This window comes from Xiphophorus hellerii, chromosome 3 (assembly GCF_003331165.1).
Source record: "Xiphophorus hellerii strain 12219 chromosome 3, Xiphophorus_hellerii-4.1, whole genome shotgun sequence".
Lineage (NCBI taxonomy): Eukaryota > Metazoa > Chordata > Actinopteri > Cyprinodontiformes > Poeciliidae > Xiphophorus > Xiphophorus hellerii.
In genome coordinates this window covers 15,402,438-15,424,135 of record NC_045674.1, presented here as the reverse complement: position 1 = coordinate 15,424,135, position 21,698 = coordinate 15,402,438, and the positions used below count along the sequence as shown (strand labels likewise).

General features: G+C 37.0%; 2 protein-coding genes across 3 annotated transcripts; both read left to right on the top strand.

Annotated features, from left to right (window-relative positions):
• The first annotated feature begins 273 nt into the window (after positions 1-273).
• Positions 274-744, top strand: LOC116717059 (ictacalcin-like). Its single transcript, XM_032558130.1, has 2 exons — positions 274-416; positions 496-744. The coding sequence occupies exons 1-2, from the start codon at positions 279-281 to the stop codon at positions 616-618; spliced, it is 261 nt and encodes an 86-aa protein (XP_032414021.1). The 5' UTR covers positions 274-278; the 3' UTR covers positions 619-744.
• Positions 745-4,562: 3,818 nt separating this feature from the next.
• Positions 4,563-21,677, top strand: snx27b (sorting nexin 27b). 2 transcript variants are annotated; one of them, XM_032558382.1, is made up of 13 exons: positions 4,563-5,038; positions 8,625-8,856; positions 10,102-10,294; positions 10,642-10,706; positions 10,798-10,902; positions 10,980-11,058; positions 12,580-12,743; positions 12,823-12,912; positions 15,430-15,579; positions 15,682-15,810; positions 16,433-16,492; positions 16,577-16,625; positions 16,718-21,677. In XM_032558382.1, the coding sequence occupies exons 1-13, from the start codon at positions 4,707-4,709 to the stop codon at positions 16,789-16,791; spliced, it is 1,722 nt and encodes a 573-aa protein (XP_032414273.1). In that variant the 5' UTR covers positions 4,563-4,706; the 3' UTR covers positions 16,792-21,677. The 2 variants fall into 2 exon arrangements, with proteins under 2 accessions (XP_032414273.1, XP_032414274.1); XM_032558383.1 differs by having other exon boundaries at positions 4,564-5,038; positions 16,577-16,639.
• Positions 21,678-21,698: the final 21 nt, after the last annotated feature.

Here is a 21,698-nt window from a genome sequence, read left to right as displayed (position 1 = left end):
AACGCCCTTAGAGCGCTGTTCTACTCTGGTCTCCAAGCCACTGTATCCAGAGTATGTTTTTAGGTGTTCCTGTGCTTCAGCACACATTTCAATTGACTACCAGGCTTGTGCTAGATTAGATGTATTAAAGGAAAACCTCTTAAACATGCAGGGCAGTGTGCCTTGAGGACCACATTTGGGAGTAGAGGGCAAACTGGCCCAGAGTATGCGGTTTCTAGTTCTAAAATATACAAATTTACATCAAACACCTAAGCAATGTCTCCTTCGTTTCAGTCACCATGTCTGGAGGACTATTGGGCGCAATTGCCATTCTTAAGAAGACTTTCGACAAGTATGCTGGATCAGATGGCGACAAGGGCACCCTATCCAAGAAGGAACTCACAGTCATGCTAAAAGCTGAGATTCCTGGAGTAGGAGTAAGTAAAGTACACATTGCTTTTCAGGAAAGGCTGTGAATTCTTCAGGTTTCTCTAAAATCAGTTTTTCTTCCCACAGGGTGACAAACAGGAAGAAGTGGACAAATTTTTCAAGATGCTGGATGAGGATGGTGACGGTGTGGTTGATTTCAATGAATACATTGTTTTTGTTGCCACCCTTGCTATGCTCTTCAATAATTAATGAAATCTACTTGTCCAATCACACTGTCTGTGGTTTAAAAAAAACAGAAAACGCTTGAGCAAATTAAAGTGAATGTGATGTCAAATGTGTTAAAACAAGGAAAATAAAGCCTTTTTCACACCTAAATGTCTTGTCCATTTTTGAACCAAGTAGAAATGATAAAACCTAACATTTCAGAAATGGGAATGAGCCTGAAATGCCTCATTCTCATAAAACAACTTCAAACCTTAACTAACAAGTTTCTGTTTATATACCTGGGACAAGAGGAAATGGCAGCATATGACTTCCTTTTCTAAACCTCTGGAACACAACTGTGTTCTGACTTCAGAGAATTGGGCTCTGAACTGGCTACACATGAAATCAAGAATTTTTGGAAATGTTGCTAGAAATTATAAATCTCTCAAGACAAATGGGCAATGTGGTTTTTTGCCCAGGATGGCAGAACCAGGTGGGGACCACAAGACAGAATTGTTAAAAGGCGAAGGCACTGGAGAGAAAAATATTGCTATGGCTGGATAATTTGTATCCTATGATTTGCCACAAATGCTTTCTTCAGATTTTAAGTTTGAACCTCACATGACTCAATTTTAAACTAGTCACATCTCAACTGATTGTCGAAAAGTAAAAGGAGATTTGCAGCCGATAGCTGAGAAAAATGCTGACCAATGTAAAAAGCCAAGACTGGTTACTTGGACAATTCTACACATGAAAATCAGAGATCTTGTATCTAAATGGAAAGTATTCTAGTTTTGTTTCATAATACAAAGCTACAAATGTTCTGAAATGAGCTTTGTTTGGGGCAAGGGTGTGTTTTCTTTTTTTTAAGAACATTAGACTCTCTGGACCTAAACTTAAAAATGGAATGGTAGGCCTACAAGCTTTTATTTTATTTATTCTTTTTGTAAACCTTCCTCAAATTAGGACAGTTTTAAAAAGTATTTCCAGATGTGAGTTGGGAACTAAAACATTTAAGACGCTCAGATTTTCCATGCAGCTTCTTCAATGCTGCCCCCTGGTGAACATTTTTCAGCACATAAAATCTTTTCTGTACTAAATAGTACAACTGGGAAAACGGAGGAAACACTTCCTGCTTATAGTTTGTGTTGCAGCATGATATTATTTTTGGGTAGAAATAATTTATTAAATTCAAATATTTGTGTTTTGGATTTTTTGACTGCGATCGACTGGCGACCTGCTCAGGGTGTACTCCTGCTCTCGCCAGTTGACCGCTGGAGATAGGCACTAGCATCCCTGGAATAAGCATGTTAGATAAAGGATGGATTTTTTTCCACCCTTTTTTCCATCCTTGGATGGATTTTTAATCATTAGATTAAAGCCAAAATCTTTAATCAAATGATTAAAGATCAAAGTGTCAAACTTTCGGAAAAGCTTTAACCTGCTTCCTTCTAAAACATATTTATATTGCAAGCAGCTCAAGCGGATTAAAGCCAGTGATTACTTTTTAACATAACATTAAAGACCACAAGAGAAAAAAAAGTAAATGTGTCAAACTCTACTGTGAAGTTCCACAGAGTCCTGCTAATGAAACACTTGATTCAGGTGTGTTGGAGCTAAGACTTGTGAAAGTTCCAGGATCTGGACCCTGTAGTTTGACGTCTGTGAATTATATGTCACTATTAAATGGCCTGTACTGAGCTTCAAGTCCAGAAGACCCGAAAGCATTTCACTCTACATTCAGTCATTCACCCATTCATGCACACATTAATGCACTATACTAAGTATTGATTGTTTTTTAACCTTTTTTGTTTATAAATTAATTTTATAAACCAGAATTATGCAGTTGACTGAAACAAGTAGTAAGAAAAAATTTAATTGGTCAGAGATCCAATCAGAAGCAATCAGAAATCTCGATTTCTGATTGCTTCAGAAAGTGTTCTCTTCTTGTTACAGGCAGAGCACACTGACACTTGGGGGGAGGGGAGGAGGAATAAACCAGAATCACACTTTGTTGTTGTGGAATATCCAAATGTAGAAAGTTCCGTGAAATAACATGACTGCAAAGTAATGAGTCTAAACATTTTCAAAATATTTCCACTCTTTGAGTCAAAATATTTTCCTAGTGTGTTATGGACAGCATCTGAAAACGTCAGTTCCAGATTTTTGCTGTCTTGCCACAGATTCCCAATTGGATCTAGTTTTGGACATCAATTGACCTATTCTGATACATTTTATCTAAACTACTATGTTGTTGCTTGGTTTGGGTAATTTCCTGATGGAAGGTGAATGCCCATTTTTGTCTGAAATGTTTTGCAGTCTCTAAGAGTTTGCAAAAAAGAGCAAACTATTATGGGGTTAATTTATCCACTGGGTTTCTGGTAAGTATTTAGAACAGGCATCAAATTTATTAGTTCTTCCATTGATGACAATGACAATGTCATCCACCTCGGCAGAAAAACAATTAGCTTGCAGAAAATCAAGCAATGTTGCAAATATTGTAAAAAAAATAAAAAAATAAAAAATGTTATTGCCATATTTTTAAATTTGATGGAAATTTGTCAACTTTTTATTACAGGTACCATGCTATTAATAAACATGCTAGCAGAAAAACAATATGTGGTAATTTGTGGTCAAAGATTCTCTGTTCAGCATAATATGATACATTTTCTATTACATTATTGTTGTTCCTCTCTGAATTTCTTCAGGTCCGATCAGTTTTACTCCCTTGCTATGCAATATCTGATTTTTGGTTTTGATTTCCCAAAATAATAATGCCCTTAGTTAGAAGCGCTACTTCAAATTTCCACTGAAAAACAATCTTCTACAATGCTGCCCCCTTGTGACTGGATTACAATACATGCACTGTATTTGTATGTCAAAATGCTGAAAATGGTTGACTGCAAAGATCTAGATTTATTTTGTACATTAACAAAATTGTGAGAATTTGATATATCTAATTGTAACTTGTCATGATTTGTATGTCACTTGTAGATGGATTAACTTATGCTTAGAAGAGTAAAAAAAGTATCTAGTTGCTTACGTCTTTATCTTGAAGTTACAATTGCAGGATTAAGTTTATAAACATGTTAAATTGTTTGTTTTAAGTTTGGGTAGTTTCAACCCAAACTCAATAATTTGCACACAAAAATGTTAAGCAATCAAAACGAGTGAAAAACTATCCAAGCTCATACAGAAAGTGTTTTGTGTCTTATACACATTTTTGTCAAACCTATCTGTTTTGACTGTTGGAAATCTTCCTTTTAATCCAATAATATTGACTTATTTGATAAATAATGCATTTATTAATCTAATTAAAGAAATTTGTTGAAACAGATCACTGTGTGGCACAACAGCTGCACTGCTGCTGAGAGGACAGCTCTGCAGAGGGTGGTTAAGACTCACAGTCCCCACAGAGAGGACTGTGTGTGGGGTGCAACCTTTCCACCACCTCGGACCTCTACACAGCACCAGGAGGATGCTCCTCATCATGAAAGACTCCACCCATCCTGCACACAGACTTTTCTAGCCGCTCCCCTCAGGCAGGAGGCTGAGGGGCATCCAGAGCAAAACCACCAGGCTGAGGAACAGTTTCCTTCCCTCAGCCATCAGACTGCTGAACTCAAGCTGCACCAAATGCAACTTCACACCATAGCTTATTTACACATGAACACATAACTACATATATATCACTTAAATTACTTTATTGTTCATTTGTTTACTTTATTTTATTATTTATCTATTTAATTTTTTAGTGTAGTGGATTTCTCTATCTGGGACCTGAGTACAAATTTCGTACCACAAACTCTCAAGATGGTATGACAATAAAAAAAAATCGTTGAATCCTTCTTCAAATATTTCCTAAATTCTAGTTAGCATTATGGTTTAATCTAACGTTTAAATGAGTTCCAGGAAGCAATTATTGTTTAGTCGAGCTCAGGGATAAACAGAGGAGTTAGAAATGGAATGCTCCCCAGTCTTTGGTTTCGGCAATCATCGGCATTACTCGTCTTTTTCCGGCGTGTACCAGTCATTTAGCTAGCCAAGCTGATTAGCCAGGCTACTACAGCTAATGTTTGTAGGAAATTTAACGTTCGGGGAATTAGACTGAATGATACAAACAGTGTAGAAAGATGGCGGACGTAAAGGGACAAGGAGTTTGCTCCTCGGTCCCTCCGTTGCCTCGCCCTTCCTCCCGTAACGGCTCCGGTAGCGGCAGCGTTACGCCAGACACCGGCGGCAGCTGGCAGACGCCAACCACCGTTACTTCAGGCCCCAGGCTGGTGCGGATAGTGAAGTCTGACTCGGGCTACGGCTTCAACGTTCGGGGGCAAGTAAGCGAAGGCGGACAGCTGCGGAGCATTAACGGGGAGCTGTACGCTCCTCTGCAGCATGTGAGTGCTGTCCTCCCCGGGGGAGCTGCAGACAGAGCCGGTATCTCAAAGGGGGATAGGATCCTGGAAGTGTAAGTGGGAAAATGTTTCTACGTAAGTGAAAAATGTTTTGAACTGTAATTGGCTTGCACTGTTATTAGGGCAAAATGCACTTTCTATTTAAGACTTTTCCCCTGCCCTTTGGCAGGGGATTACCACCGACCTGGCTGATCTTGAATGCAGAAATATCCCAATGAAAGGAGTGTTTGTGTGCGTCAGAAATCATTAGAAATTCCTCTCACACTGATGTCAGACAGATATTCCTTGAATCGTCCCTTCTACATGTGAAATGTAAAGCAATTCCCAGTTAATTCTAAAATTATAACAATATTAAGTACCAGCACTGTTGCAGTATTGGCTACATTGACCACATGTTCCTGTTTTTAGTTTAGAGCAGTGAGGTTTCTGCTACTTTTTGGATAGAAGTCACCATCCTCAATGGCCTGTATGCATGCTGATGTTAGACTCTGTTGCTATGGAGAAGAGCACACATCCTAGAGCTCAGCATCAGCTAAGCCTCTTCAGTGTTTCTGTGTGTGGTATAAAGCGATGCAGGTTCAGCTGTGATAGGCTTGCCTCTCAAAAATGCTCAGTCTGATTGGTTATTTCTTTTTTTTGCACGCTGCTTTGTGAAAGGGTGGCCTGCGGTAACCTGGCAGTTGGTTGACCCCATTATTGCTGTGTGCAAGCATGCGGTCTGATTTGCCATTAGACAATCTGGCATACCCTTCTAACTCATCTGTGTGCCTGTTACTTAGGTCAACATCAGCATTTGATTGCTTCTTATTGATTATTCTCCCTCACTATACCCTCAAGCTTATATAGCTTCCACTCCTTGATTTAAAGTTAGCTCCTGTACAGTGTATAACCTCCCTGTCAAAACAGTGTGTGCGCCAAGCTTGCTTGCAGATCATCAGGAAATTATTGTTACTTTAACTCTTTATGCTAAGTTATGTGCACATTTGTATAGAACTATTTCCTTTGAAGATTTTTTTTACACAATAACTGATACAGATATTTCTTAAAAATCTTACTGTATGATTATTTTTAGTGTTTATTACTGAAATTGTTAATGGATTTACTTTGCAGGCGAAACACTCTAAGCTACACTAAGGGCTTCAATCATATTCCTTGTACTCTTTTTGTGATCCTGTTACTTTTTGATTGGTTATATTCATGCATTTCATTTCTCAAATTAATAAATAACATATTTATTCATTAAATCAAAACTAAGGAAGTTGAGACACATATAAAGTGTGTTTTACAGCTTGTTCCATCACTATCAAAAGTGCTGACAGTGTGAGTGCAAAGGCCACACTGATGCTTATTATATCATCATAGAGCTGCAGTAAAGGAAGCAATGCCAAAATGCTCAGTCTGCATTTTTGTGTTGCTGGAGACTGCTCCCAGCACACCTGGAAGATGTTTGCATATGGTTCAGTCCTATTACTCTTCTGCTTACTCATTCCCATACATATTTTATCTTATCCAGCTTATGTAGTCGAAGCTTTCTATGTGTTTTAGGGCTGTTAGAGGAGCATTACTCCATTATATTTCTGTGTGTAGCTGTCATTAAGTTTCCTGACAGTTAAGTATTTATACTTCTCTCCTAATCTACAACTTTCTTTAAAAAAATGTCCTCTTCCCTGTCAAAGTCCTATCACAGAGAACATCAAGCCTGGCAGCTGTTTTTATTTCTATTTTATCTTCAGTAACACAATGTGATAATATGCAACTTATCTGTCGCATATTATCTGAAAATTTGGAAATTCATGTTTTTTCCTGCTTTCAGAACATTAGCAGTTGTCATGACGATGAGGTAAAACATTTAAAGATCTCTGGAAATATTTTGTAATAAAAGTACAATATTAAATGTATCACATCATCATAAAGTTTTATTTATCATTGCCTAAAGAATTAGAGCTGCACCAGTCACGTGATTCACAAATTGATTTCCGGTTTTCTCTGATGTGTCACATGTCAATTACAACATTGACCGACTTGCTAGAGGTTGTTGAAAAAACCTTTATCTTTAGGATTATTAAACTCTGATAAAGTACATCAAAGTAAACATTACTGGTTTATGTGATTAGAGATAAAAAATTAGTTTTAATTTTTGATTAATTTAATTAAAGGGAAAAAAACATTTTCATCTGCTGATAATCAATCAGACAATAAAATAATAAAAAAGCCAATTCCAATCTCACCAATTAACATTAATTCCTGATCTTATGTAATATGTGAAGTATAGTTTTTAACTTGAAATAACTTGATTTCATGAAGATGGAGTCGTTAAGCAACGACTAATAATTAAATAGTGTTAAATTTAATTATCTCAGTTTTACGCCGTAGTCTTAAATATGGAAAGATTTAATAAATTTACATATTCATTCATTTCTTCTTCCATCAACTTTTTGTTCTTGAAGGCAAATTTTTCTGTGGTATATGATTATATCCAAGGTAGTGTCATCATGCAGTGAGAAACCTGCAAACTCCACGATGGAGGGAAACAAGAGATTAAAGTAGTTTATTCCTAGACATTCAGCTTTAGAAAGTCTGGTTTTGAAACTGACTTGCTGGCTCAAATTTGGGTTCAATGCCTTCCAAAAATGCATTGAACTACAATAACCTATGTATTACAGGAGTCACATGCAGGAACTAGAAAACCCCCACCAGTTTAAGTTTCCAAAGTTATATTTGACTTCCTCATGCCAGCTAGTAACCAAAACAACTGTCATAAAGTTTACAATAAAAATTTTAAAGAGAACAACGTAGGGCTGAGTTGGTGTTAGATATTTAGTTCTGTTTTTGTAATTTAATTGGTCTTATATTTAAATTTTAATTATATTTTAAAGTCTTACATTTAACATGCTGAAATTTGTAGAAACCCTGGTTAAATAAGTAATAAATGAGATAATATTTTGCTCATCAGTTTTACAGGAGTAGTAGTTGCTGCTGTAAACAAGGAAAAAGTGCTCAGTACATATGTTTTGCTAATTTATGCAAGTTATGGCTCAGATTACCTCAACCTTTTGTACAAAGATATTTTTTAAAGTGCTGAATAAATACAGTGAATGTTTCTCAGGACGTCTTCACTGTCAGGCTGTCTGTAAAACTTGGACTCGGTTTTAAAAGTGTCAGAAATAACCGTAGGTGATGCTGAGACCTTGTAGAGGAGACACTGTGGCTGCTCTCAGTCAACCTAACTATAGGAGAAGCTGCTGCAGCTCTGTCATTAGAACTGCTTCTCCTCTTACACATTACTGCCAAAGTGTGCACACCCAATGTTGCTCCTGTTCAGCTGTACTCACAGCAGGTACAGGCAGTTACTACTTACTAAATGCAAACAACAAAGACTTACTGAAGAGAATAACAATGTTTTTATATCAAAATGAGAAACTTTCTTCTGTTTACTTTATTATCATTCATTCTACTATTAATTCTGGACTTATTTTGTGGTTCACTTGCCGCTTGTGATGTGTGTCGGCTCAGATAGTGAGAAACTGAAACTACTGCTTTGAGCTTGATTTTGCGTGTCTCTTTGGATCTTTAGAAAGATGCAGCAACTCACAACAGCACCAGTTCCCCAATGACAACATGCCTTTCTTCTCCCTACAGCAATGGTGTAAATGTAGAGGGAGCCACACACAAGCAGGTGGTGGACCTGATCCGGGCTGGCGAGAAGGAGCTGGTGCTGGCAGTTCTGTCCGTCCCACCGCAGGAAGCCGACTGCCTGGATCCTGGTGACGACGTGTCGGCCCTGTCCTGTTATGACTACTCTGACAAGCAGGCCGTCCCGATCTCCATTCCGAGCTACAAACACACTGAACTCAATAGTGAAAAGTTTGTGGTAGGTGCAGAGCCTCGCAAACAAATTAATGCCCCTCGGTCTCATCTAGCCTTCATGGATAAGTGGAAAATCTAAACATGCAGCTAAAGATTTAGGGAATCATTTACATTAAAATATAGTAATTAGTGAAAATGGCACAAAACAAGATCAAAATCCAGTTAATTTACCGTAAGACTTGAAAACTGATGTTTATTTATACTCTTGAATTAGTCAGATTACATTGGAAGTATTTTACAAGGAAGAACAAGCAAAACTATCCATCTCTATGTGGAAAGCTGGGAGAGACAAATGGTGGTTATGCAAAGTATCGATAGGGGGAATACATACTCAGGCCACAATTTCTAGACTTTTATTAATGGTTTCTCTTTATCACATAAAATCCCCCAAAAAACACTGCCTGTCCTAAAAAGGTCACCATCTGGATTTGACCTTTGTACCTAGATTTTCTGGCTTTGATGGACTCAAACCCAGATATTTCATTTTGTCTTATAGGATTTAATTACTGGCCCAAACATAATGAAAAAAAAATTTGATCAGCTGATTATTTTGCCGTACATATAAATATATCTATATTCCAATACTTTATTTTTCTAAACGTGCAACATTTTTGAATTTAGGTAATACAGTCAGTAGATATAAACCAATATCAACTCATAAACTTTACTAAAAATAACAAAAAACAATCCCATACAAAAAATAAAATGCACATCACATCAAACTATATAACATTTTATGTAGTTCTGGTGTTTTGAACCGTCGCCTGCAATTCTGAAACTCAGAACGCTGACCAGAGCTGCACCGCTTCTCTCTTCTTCAGTGCTGCCCGTTCTTCAGAGAGACGTTCTGCTGGCAGGTCTGTGAGATCACGGTCATGCCGCTCCAAAAGTTAACGTGTTCGTTCCTGGCGCTGCTTGTGAGATCACTGTCATGCCGCTCCAAAAGTTAATGTGTTCGTTCCTGGTGCTGCTTGTGATTAAACTCATAATTTCACTCTTCCAAGCTGTGCAGTGTGTGCCCTGTACAGCAAAAGGTGAAAAAGTTAAAGGGTCATGTCTACCTTTGCAAGGAACTGCACACGTTCTAATGATGGATTAAAAGTAAATTGGTAACTAGAATAAAGGAATTATAGATAAAGAAATGAAATCAAACCTTAAAAATCATTATCAGTTCTCAATAGCTAAAGTTTTAAGAATTTATGTTTTAGAAAGCTAACATGTCCTGTTTTTGGTTCCCTGTCCTTTCCAGGTATATAATGTGTACATGGCTGGTAGGCAGCTGTGCTCCAAGCGTTATCGGGAGTTTGTGATTTTACACCAAAACCTTAAGAGGGAATTTGCCAACTTTACGTTCCCCAAACTTCCTGGGAAGTGGCCTTTTTCACTCTCTGAGCAGCAGCTAGATGCACGGCGCCGAGGCCTGGAGGAATACCTCGAAAAAGGTGAAGGACAGCTCAAGTTCTGCAGTGTTTTCTGCACCCAGAAAAGTTTTATTCTCACCTCCACACAGCTGTAAAGCAGTCGGGAATTTAATGTCTTGTGGTTAGAAATTTTCTTTTATGTCGGGCAGAGTCACATATTTTTATAATGACTACTTACTTGGTTACTCATCTTCCATCTGCCAAAAGTCCTGCGGGGCAAATCTAACTTTTTTTTGTCCTCCTTAAACAAGCCTGAGAACATAGTGTGGGAAAGCTTAGCAGAGACACTGTGTACTGTATATCAAAGTGTGCTATTATGCTTTACTTTCACACAGAACCTAACTCTTGATGTTTGTGTCCTTCTGCAGTCTGTTCAGTACGGGTAATTGGAGAAAGCGACATCATGCAGGAGTTCTTGTCTGAATCGGACGAGGTAAAAAGAATAAAGCAAGTTAAAACTTGGGTTCCAACAAATATTTGCTGCTCCTGTTTGTGACAGTCTCTGTCTCCTTCTTGCAACCTAGAACTATAACGGTGTTTCAGACGTGGAGTTGAGAATAGCCATGCCAGATAATACTACCCTCACTGTTAGAGTTCGTAAAAACTCCACTACAGACCAGGTTTATCAGGTAAACACACACATGCGTTCACCAATGTGTTCTTGTTCCTTGTTACACTCCCTTTCCATCTGCTTTTCCCTTTCCAGGCCGTGGTCATGAAGCTTGGCATAGACAGTATAACTGCTAGCTACTTTGCTCTGTTTGAGGTCATCAACCATACCTTCGGTGAGTAAGGACTCAAACAAACTGCAGTTGCGCCTTTCTTTCCTGACAGTGGCATGTTGGCTTTTAATTAAAATGGCCATTGCAATTTTTCCACTTCTGCTTATTTTAAAGGAGAAAAACTCCCTCTTTAAAAGGAGAGTCACTCTGGCTGGTTTCACTTCCACAACTGCTTTAAATGAGTCAGATTTCACGGGGTTTCGGAATGGAAAAGTAATTGACTAAAATTGTACTAAACAGTAGACGCATATTCCTGCAACTCTAAAACATGTACTCAGCATGGTTATGTGATGTCTATTTCTGCAAAGAAATCTGCAGTATTTCGTTTAATTTAATATGTAGTTCAGACTTGTTGCTGTCAGGCACACAGAATGCAATCTTTTTTTTTATGTCAAATAGTGATTTATGTCCAATCCAGTTGATTTGTATAGCACATTTCAGCAAAAAGGCAGTTAAAAGTACTTTGCACAATTAAAAACATGAAACTATGCATGCTTCAGTGCTTAATGAGGCATGCATTGAAAAAACGTTTTTCCGCTGCACCAAAATGTGATCAACCACCAGATGTTGCTACTAAAAAATCTACTCTTTGTAGATTTTTTAGTATACCTTCACTTGAGGTCTTTGCCATTTACGTGGCACAAAACTCGAAACGTAAGTGGTGAGTTTTCACAGATTGAAGGTGGCTGAAATCAGTGTAAAAGTTGACCACATATTGTGGAGTTTTAATACAACGGTAGAGTCAGAGCTCGCTTATGGACTTTTACCTTGATTCTCAAATATTCAAGAGTCAAATTTTCCCAGAAAAACCTTGTTACAGTTTAGTGAATGAGAAAATAATTTAGCAGCTCCATTGCCCTTATGTTTTCTGCTCTCCTTTAGGAAATTGTAATTAGGAGGTATTGATTTAATCATTATTGCTGTCTCACTATTTTCATCCAAACATGTTTCTTTTTAAAAAGAGAACAACATGTCAGCAGCAGACAGTTTTTGCATGGTAATTTAAAACCCGACTCCTCTAGAAATGCCTATAGTAATTTAATAGTGAACATTTAGTTATTCATTGTGTTTAATTAATCCTATTGTACTAGTACTTTCAAATTGAGGAGAACTTGAGTGATGGAGAATGCAAGATATTTGATTTTAAAGTTATTTATTAATAATAAAAGCTATGTAGTTTTGTTTAAATCTTTGAATAACTGGAGATATTTTCCTCAAAAACCATGACAAAAATGAGCAACTGTAATCTTAAATCAAGCAAAACACAAACAAAATAAAAACATTTCATATGTCAAATGCCAGCAAATACTCCCATGAGCTTCAAAAGCAGCTTCATTAAAAGAACAGATGATGCAACACAGTGGTAAACATACCCTTGTTCTTATTTCACATCTGTCACCACCACCAGCAGTATCTACTCTTGATTTGCTGTGTTCCAACAGTTCTAATCAAAATCAGGTTTTGTTGCATTGTAGTAACAGGCTTTGTTTCTTCCTCTTTCTGTCATCGGACCTTATTCCTCAGTGCGTAAACTGGCCCCCAACGAGTTCCCCCACAAACTTTATGTACAGAACTATACCTCAGCCATCCCAGGAACCTGCCTCACTTTGCGAAAGTGGCTCTTCACCACAGAAGAAGAGATCTTGCTCAATGACAACCAACTTGCTGTCAGCTACTTCTTTCACCAGGTCGGTACATATTTGCATAACGTGTATTTTTTCTGGGGGGTTTTTGTTAAATATTACCATGCGTGTGACCCTTTTGCAGGCAGCTGATGATGTGAAGAAAGGCTTCATTAAAGTTGAGCAGAAGTCTTATCAGCTCCAAAAACTGGCAGAGCAGAAGAAGATGTCCATGGTTAGTACTGCACAAAACATCTCAATATAATTACTGATCACAGTTCAATGTTGAGTCTCTCTACATTGAGAGATTTGGATTATGTAGGTAGCTTGTTTATTATCTGATAAAGTAGAAACTGTAAAAATGCTGCATAACACTCACCATCAGCTCCCCTTGCACCATATTACCCATGTTCATTAGTTCTGAAGTACTTTTAAACACTCTAGATACTCCTGGTAGTATTTAGCATGTAAAACAAAGTCTCTACATAATTTTCTTAAAACATTCATGAGGACATTTCCTGTCACCTTCACATAGTGTCAGGAAAAGCAGTATACTTTTTTTAAACAAAAATGGTTGAATGTGAACATGTGTGAGAACTAAAAAAGATGGAAGCACATTTAAAAACACGTGCTGTACAATAAATTATGAAAGACAAAATATATGTAAAGGTTAACAAGATATAACAACTCTACAAGATTTAAGTAGCTTGAAAAAATACAATAAAAATAGACATTTTCTTCTCTCCTGCTGAATTAAAAGCCAATAAATACAGATATGTATTTTGAAATGCCTTGCTGCTGAAATGTGCTATACAAATAAAATTTGATTGATTGATTGATTGATATGTTATAAAATGAGATTTAAAAACAGCAAGAGTTGAAATCTCTCCAATATGGAGAGGTAGTTTGTGCCACAGTTGCAAAAGCTCTTATCACTGATTTATATTTGTCTGCAGCTTTAGAAAAATGAAGGAGCATGACAATTAGTTCTAAGTGATCTGGAGAAGATAACAGCACCTTTCACTACCACATTTTTTATGTATTTATTTATTATCAATTTTGTCTGGATCAGTCCTGTGTTCAGGTTCAATGACTTTTTGCTGAAGAACTGTCAGGTCATCAATCTTTCTTATGATTGTGTAGACCACAACACTTTTTATGAAATGTCTTTTTTTATTTATCTTGTGTAATATTCTAATTCTTTAGGGAAACTGAATTTTGTGCTTTCACTAATTGTAAGCCATAATCATCAACACTTATAAAAAATGACCACCTGAAATGTATAATTCTGTGTCAATAATAAAATGTATTTCAGTTTTTGAAATTTGTGACTGACAAAAAAGAAAACCGCTTCATGATATTAATTGATTTTTGATGCAACCATCAAAAGACGGATCACTATTTCAACATTCCTCAAAGCTTATAAAAAAGGCTCGCTATTACTTCTTTGCTACTGAACTAATCTGTTTCCCAAAATTAGAATAAGAAGAAACAGAAAATATAACCGATCAGACAGGTACTGAAGAAGACGAGATTTACAAAGGGCTACAGAAAATCTGCGGTCAGAAAAATAAGACCTACACCATTCCAGTACAGTGCCTCTAATGCACAGTGTGTTTATGGGGATACTGTGGTCATCTGTACCAAATGTAGCTGTGATGTCAAAAAGTGGCTAATGAAAATGCTGTGCTGTGAGCGACATTAAAACCATGTTCACCTAATAAAGGTTGCAGGAGCTCAAACTGCACCCATCACAGCCATTATTATTCACTCAGTGTTATTCATACTTTTTTTTTCATTCTCTTCTTACTCTATGTTGTATTTCACTCCCTGAACATTTTCAGAAGTAGGCGGTATTAACAACACGGCTTAACTAGGTTCATTCTGCCTCTTGTACTCTGGAGACGGGTAGTCTGGGACTTTCTCATTCACATCTCTAGAAGTGAGAGCTCATTTCTGCTGAAAATGTCCTCCTGTGACGGACATGTGTGAAGAGCAACTTTAAAAACCTCAGGCTACCCTATCTATTTGCACTTTCGGCAAAACATCCCTGGTGTTATTGTGTTAAAAATGTCTTGAACAAGTTCCAGACAAAATTGCCCCAGTAATAATATGTGTTGACTTACTGTAACTGGGAGCTGAAAGTAAGGGCAGTAATTTAAGGAATTTAAAAAGTTCTTCAGCTGTATGTTTGTTCATGGCCCAGTGCTTGCAGAGATTTAGCAGGTATGAGTCTGATCTGCAGGGCTGAGACACAGCAGTGAGCCCAAAGTTGGAAGAGGAGAATTAACTTCAACCATTTTCACACAGAAACTGGCATCTCCCTGTAGGATTTTGCTGAGGTGTGAACTCTCTGATTTGTGCTTGAGAATGTAACTGTTGTGAAACAACGAGAAAATGTTTTACTTCTCAGTTTCGCTTCATTATTCTCCTGATTGCCGTTCTCTGTCACGCTCTGCAGAGGTGAAACTGCATCAGAAGACTTCTGCTGCAAATCTATGGGCCTTCAGTAGTTCTGTTTTGTGATCGGGCAAGACTTGGTAGAGTGGAGTTTAAATCTCTTCTATTTCTGCTAGTGTATCTGCAGGAAAAATATGGTTATTGTCATCCCATCTAAAAGTTTAAGCAGATTAAAAACGTTGTGTCTCCACTGAAATTTAAAAATAAAAATCACTTGCAGGCATTTGTACTTAACGAGGTCTGTAAATGTTATCCATCTCACTACTTCTGTTTGCTGTGTATTTCTTCTCAGTACTTGAGTTTGTTACGGAGCTGTGAGGGCTACAATGAGATCGTATTCCCTCATTGTTCCTGTGACTCCCGACGTAAAGGCCATGTGATCACAGCCATCAGTATACATAACTTTAAGCTGCACGCCTGTACAGAAGAAGGTACTCTGGAGGTAAGTGCAGCTGCTTCTTAGTTCACGTTCCGTTATTTCTGTGTATTTATTGTGTTATTGTGTGTTGAAGGCGAGCAAAATAAAGACTCTTTGTCGCTACAGAGCCAGGTGATTGCTTTCGAATGGGGGGAGATGCAGAGATGGGACACAGACGAAGAGGGCATGGCTTTCTGTTTTGAATATGCACGGGGAGAGAAGAAGCCGCGCTGGGTGAAGATTTTTACTCCTTATGTAAGTTTTGGAAAGCTTGTTTTTTAAATGTCCTTGTTGCTGAGATACCTTTTTTAAATGATTAAGGCTGGACAGAGTTGACAGATTGAGCTAAGTACATGGAAATCTTGGAAGAAAATCCGATGGAAGACTCAGAGCTTCACCGTCCTGCAGAACAATGACCCTAAACATAAAGCCCCAAACCACAGTTTATGTTTTAAATTAATATTCATGTGTTGGAATGGCCCAGTCAAAGTTCAAACCAATATACAATTAAGACTGCAGCAAGGCTTACTAGTTGCTTTTCATAGACATTACATCTGATCAGACGTAACTTGCACTATTTGGCAAAGAGGAATTGTCCCAAGTTTCAGTTTGTAAGTGTTAAAAACAAACAGACATACTGCAAAAGACTTTCAACAATAATTGCAATGAAATGTGGTTTCATAACTGAATGCAAATCTGTACTACACTCTTTGAAAAGTTTGAAAACCAAATGTCTTTCTACCGTGCAATCAGGTAACATTTTGAGTTGATCTATGTCATAAAATTCCAAGAACATAAGTAATTGTTTGTTTAAATGTTACAAAAACATTTGAAGCCTCCTCCACATGAATCTGTTTCTCTCTCCACGGATGTTCAGTTTAACTACATGCATGAGTGCTTCGAGAGAGTCTTCTGTGAGCTGAAGTGGAGGAAAGAGGTAACCACAGTCCACTTGTAACTACCTCGGTTACAGACTTTGCTCTAGTGTCCTTTTATTCATATCTCGCCCATGTGCTTCCAGGTGGAAGAGGAGGCCACAGACAAGGACAACAAGAACTGCAGTAAAGATGGTATGTGTGGAAAGGTAAGGCTTTGAATCAACAAGCATTTTTGTATTGTACAAACTGGCAAGACTCGGCCCTGACCCACGTTTGTGTTGCAGAATATTTTCCAACTGTTGAGGCACAGAAGAGATGGGGGCACGTAGGGGGAGAACATTGTCACCGACTCAGCTGAGTGTTTACCCTGACCCAGTCTCACTCAGCCAAGAACTTACATGGTCATCATTTACACTCCATTAACTACAACACAGGACGCTGCCCCCTACATGTTAACCAACAACCATCTGCTGAAAAACATGAAAACACAAGCATTAAAAAAAAAAAAGAAACTACATGACTCATGAGCCAGAACTTTATGAACATGTGTTAAACTAAAGCTTTGGCAGACCTAAAGTGAAGGATTCATGCAAGGTGTTCTTCCTGGTCAGAAGTGGATTGTAAGCAGGATGATTTAAACTTTTTTTTTGTTGTTTTTTTGGAGCTGAAGAAAAACTATTGAAGTGAATAATCGGTGCAAAAACAAGGACAACTGAAAGCATTCAGAGAAAGGAGCAAAGACAAGAAAAAATTGCTATTCTTATCCGTTGTGGGGGCATGATATCCACATCTGGTGGAGAAGAGTCAAAGATCCTGGGATGTAACTTACAGTTAAATCGGGTTACATGTTGACAATTTTCACAAATTTTGCTCTGAATTTGCCTCTAGAAAGAATCAAAAAGCCTGAATGTAGCAGGTAAAACAAATGCATTTGTTAGTTTTATTTTTGGGGATGCACATGGAGCTGGAACTTGGATTTACACTAATGTTGCACTTTATCAAACTGTATTCATAAAGCTTCAAGATGTGCAGATTGAAACCTCAGACATTACACATGGTTCAATACTGGAATAAGCTTAGGCTGGATGTGACATTTTGACTGACTGAATTATAAACTGATTCCCCAACTGGTGTTAAAGCCATGACTTAAACCTTAGTGTGCAGGTTCTTCTCAATAAAGTAGAATATCTTGAAATAGTTATTTCATGAAAGTATTTCAATTAAAAAAATAATTTCCGTTAATTCTAATGACTGTGGCTTGAAGACTCTAAATTCTGTTTTTCAGAAAGTTTTTGTATCAGACATTTCAAATCACGGCCTGCAGAGTCATAGATGACGTTGGCTGTTCTGAGTGTTGAATTTAATGCTTTTAATGCAGTGCGAGCATATAGGATCACTGAGTGGAAGGAAGACATTATCTTGACATGTGTGTTAGCTTGTGAAGCAGCAGATGAAGTCGGTTTGTTTTTTTCTGTTGCTTGTGCGCGTGTTTCACTACGCACAATATTCCTAATATGCTTGGATATGCACTGTGAACTGCACCTTCTTCAGAAATATCAGTGTAACACATAAAATAAAATTTCTTTGTTTAAAAACTCCCTGTTTATTTGTCTTATAGCGTAATAAAATGTTTTGAGAAACAGAATTTTGGGTTTTTTAGTAGTTCTGAGCCATAATCATCAAAATTAACTAAAATAAATGCTTTAAAGATATAACTCTGCATGTAATGAGTGAATTACTGAAATACATGTTACGTCCTGATGAGACTCTGTTTTATTTAGATGACCCTGTACCTACAGTATTAGGAGAACCATCCATGCCAATATGTTTTAGGGGTATGGTACTGTAGAAAATTATATTCAGGGTGCATTACCTAGAACAAGCAGCAGGGGTCCTTCTGCTCTTTCCTGCCCTCTGGTTCACAGTGGTTACTTTGTCTCTGGTCGCTCCCACAGGATTTATATTAGGCTTGAAATTCAAGCGGCTTTTCCACACCACAGTGTTGATCTCTGTGGACGGTACTTTGCCGAATTGGTGAGCCACCCATCCACAGCAGAATTCAGGCTTAGTTATGCGACAGTCTCTTATCAGAAGGAAATGTTTTCATCTTTATACAAGAAGGCAAATAGGCTCCATCAATTAAGGCTTTCTTGCAACTGATCTTATTGCTGAAATCTAATAATGGAAATATGAAGTTTAATGTCAAATAAAAGCTAATAACGTGATCCTGCAGTACAGATATCAACTTGAAAACTAAACTGGAATGTAATTTTTTTTTTGTTTAACTCTGTAAGAGACTGATAGTATTTGCTCGTTATTAAGTTTTGTCTCCCCAGTCTAATGTCGGCCTGTTTATGTTGTATTTTAATCTAATCTTATTGACTTTAATTGCAACTAAAAATCCTTCTGACATGTTCATCTTATTTGAAAAGCTTCCAGTCATTTGACACTAGTTTTGTGCAAGTCTTTCATCATCACTTATTTCTTTACATTGTACTTTCAATGAGTCAGATTTTGTTTAAGTCTTTTAGAGATATTGTAATTCTTCGGTGCTCCCTAAGAGATTTTCTTTGAAAGTTGGCTGCTTTTTGTAAGTTTTCAGTCTTGTGTCCAACCATTCAGATATTTATTAGTTGGTTAAGCAACTTAATTTCCACCTCAGAATAATTCAGATAAAACGCCTACTGATTTCACAGTGTGTAAAGTATTGTTCCTCCTTCTGTGATTGAATTAATTGAATACCAAAGATAAGAGATTGAAACATATACAGGGTTCCAAAGCACTCTCAAAATATGTGGAATGTAATTTTTGTAGTTTACTCCATAGAAAAAGAAATACAAGTATAGCAAATATTTATATTACCAGACTCAATACCTTTTTGCAGAATATCAGATTTTTCCAAAATAAGTATGTGCAACCAGAAATCTTCACACTGATTGCCTCTGTCTTTTACCTCTACCTTAGACAGCTGTTGGAATTATGTAAACATTTTAAATTAAGATGCATCGAACGGAGCATGTAACATGTATCTTATGGGTTTCAGTGTGATTGCTCAGGTGACTGTTAAAAGCTAAACAATCTAAGCTTTTTTTGAATTAAGTGCATCATATCCAGCCGCTACCAGGTTACTCTTTAAGTGTGAAAATTATCACCAAATGAAAAAGTTACCGAATTAGCTACATGTTTCATATGTTGAGAAATGTTTAGATTTTACAGGCTGCACGAAAAGTGTAAGAGTTTAAACGGATAACAGGAAGGCTGAAAGTAGTATAATGAAGATACTCTGCTTTGATGTCTACCTCTATCTTAAATGTTACACATTGGATTTGGAAATGCTTGCTGTCTTTTGGAAACTTCCCAGATCAACATTTTGTAAGGAATAAACAGGGAGACTTCTGCTTTAGTAATGCTACACATGCTAACTGCTGATATGAGATGCTTAAAACAATAGAAATGATCAATTCCATAGTAATTTTGTCCATGTTTTAAAAATATAAACCCTGAGTTATACTGACTGCTCTAACCCCAACTCTTTGCTTCTTTTGTAAATACTTAATAACAATTCATGGCAGGAATACTAAAGAGACATTTTGTACACCGTTCTTAAGTGTTATTACAAGTGCTTAATCATCCAGAATGTCTGCAACTCAAAACTTTACAAAAGCTGGTGATCAACCAAAATATTCTGATCAATGCATCTCTAATCATAGTCCTAGTAAACATAGATGTTTCATGAACAGATGCTACCTTAGTGATTGACCAGGTAATAGAAAGTGAGCTATGGATTTTTTTTTCATAGATTTGTTTGGAAAACACCTTTATTGACAGTATTTGTCTTTTTTTTTATTCACTAAATGATTGACCGACGTAGGATGCATCTTTCGTGTTCTGTGTAACATCTTTTGATATTTTTTTCCGTGCTATTTAAACAACAAAAAAAACATTATTTTGTGACGTTCTAGTACATGTTTGTTTTTTCTCGAGCCTTGTTTTTCCAAGACTTTTGTTTGTCCTACTTATTTCCTTTTTGCACAATGATTGGGTACAAGAGCTAAACTCTCAATGACAAAAAGTAGCCAAAATCCAAAGAAAAACATTGAATGACCTTCAGAAAGTCTGGAAAATTATTGATTAAAAAGACTTTAGAGGACTACAAGAAACCCTGACTGATTGAACTGAACTGAAAAGATGATTAATTGATTTAATTTTTGCATAGCACTGAAGAAAGATGAATCAGTTGACCCGAGATTGGGATCAGATCTACTCTGATCAGTGATTGGGAGGTTAAATACTGAAAATATGAGTCCCACCATTAGGAGTTTATGAACATCCAACAGCTTAGACCTTTTTGCTGCGATAAATGAATAGGGATAATTTTGTCTTGTTATTCCCTCATGTTCTGTTGGATTCAAAACTACTACCTCTACCACATAACCTGCAGCACATATTATTTTCTATTTTATGTGCTATAGCCTTTAAAATAATAATTAAAAATCAAAAATGGTCAGATTTATAGTGACCAATAAAAGCCTGATCAATGCATTTTTGTTGCTGTATATGATTAAATCAGTCATCAAGATGATCATATTAATAATACAGAGGTCACTGATCACCAATCGGGGTTAAATTTGTATTGCCACTTCCGCTCTGTCATTCATGATTATGTTGTTGAAACTAATTCTCAATCCACTAAATAAGGTTAAATGCTAATAAACAGTTGATGATCTGCCCAAACTCGACTCCATCAGCTAATCAGGACATAAGAATTGTTTTGGTTATCTACAAGCATTTGTACAATTCACATCAGTGGCTTTTTTTAAGTTTGTTTGTTATAGTGATAGCACTGTTCACAAAAGCCATTCTAGGTGATTAATGAGTTTAAGCAGACCTCTGTGGGTTCGTACAGGGGCTTTAATTTAGAGTGCGCCTCCTCCAATTGAAAGATTGAATGTGCAGCCCTGAAGGCCGAAAACATTTCGTTGGCTTCTTGTCTGTTCACTGAACCAAGTCTGACATAGCCAATTGTCTGACACCTTCAAGTGTGCACTCTCTACATCCTTGTTCTGTAGACAAAACAATGTTACTTTATTTATTTTGCTACGGCAGTGTTAAATTGAGATAATTGGGTATGGAGATCAACCTGCAAAACTTTTGACATGTTGAAATGTAAAGTTTAAAAAGAGGCGTCAGTTATTGAAATAAATTGTAACATATTCTTTTAAATAAACTGATTTACTGATGCAACTGATGTTCTTTTTTTTTTTT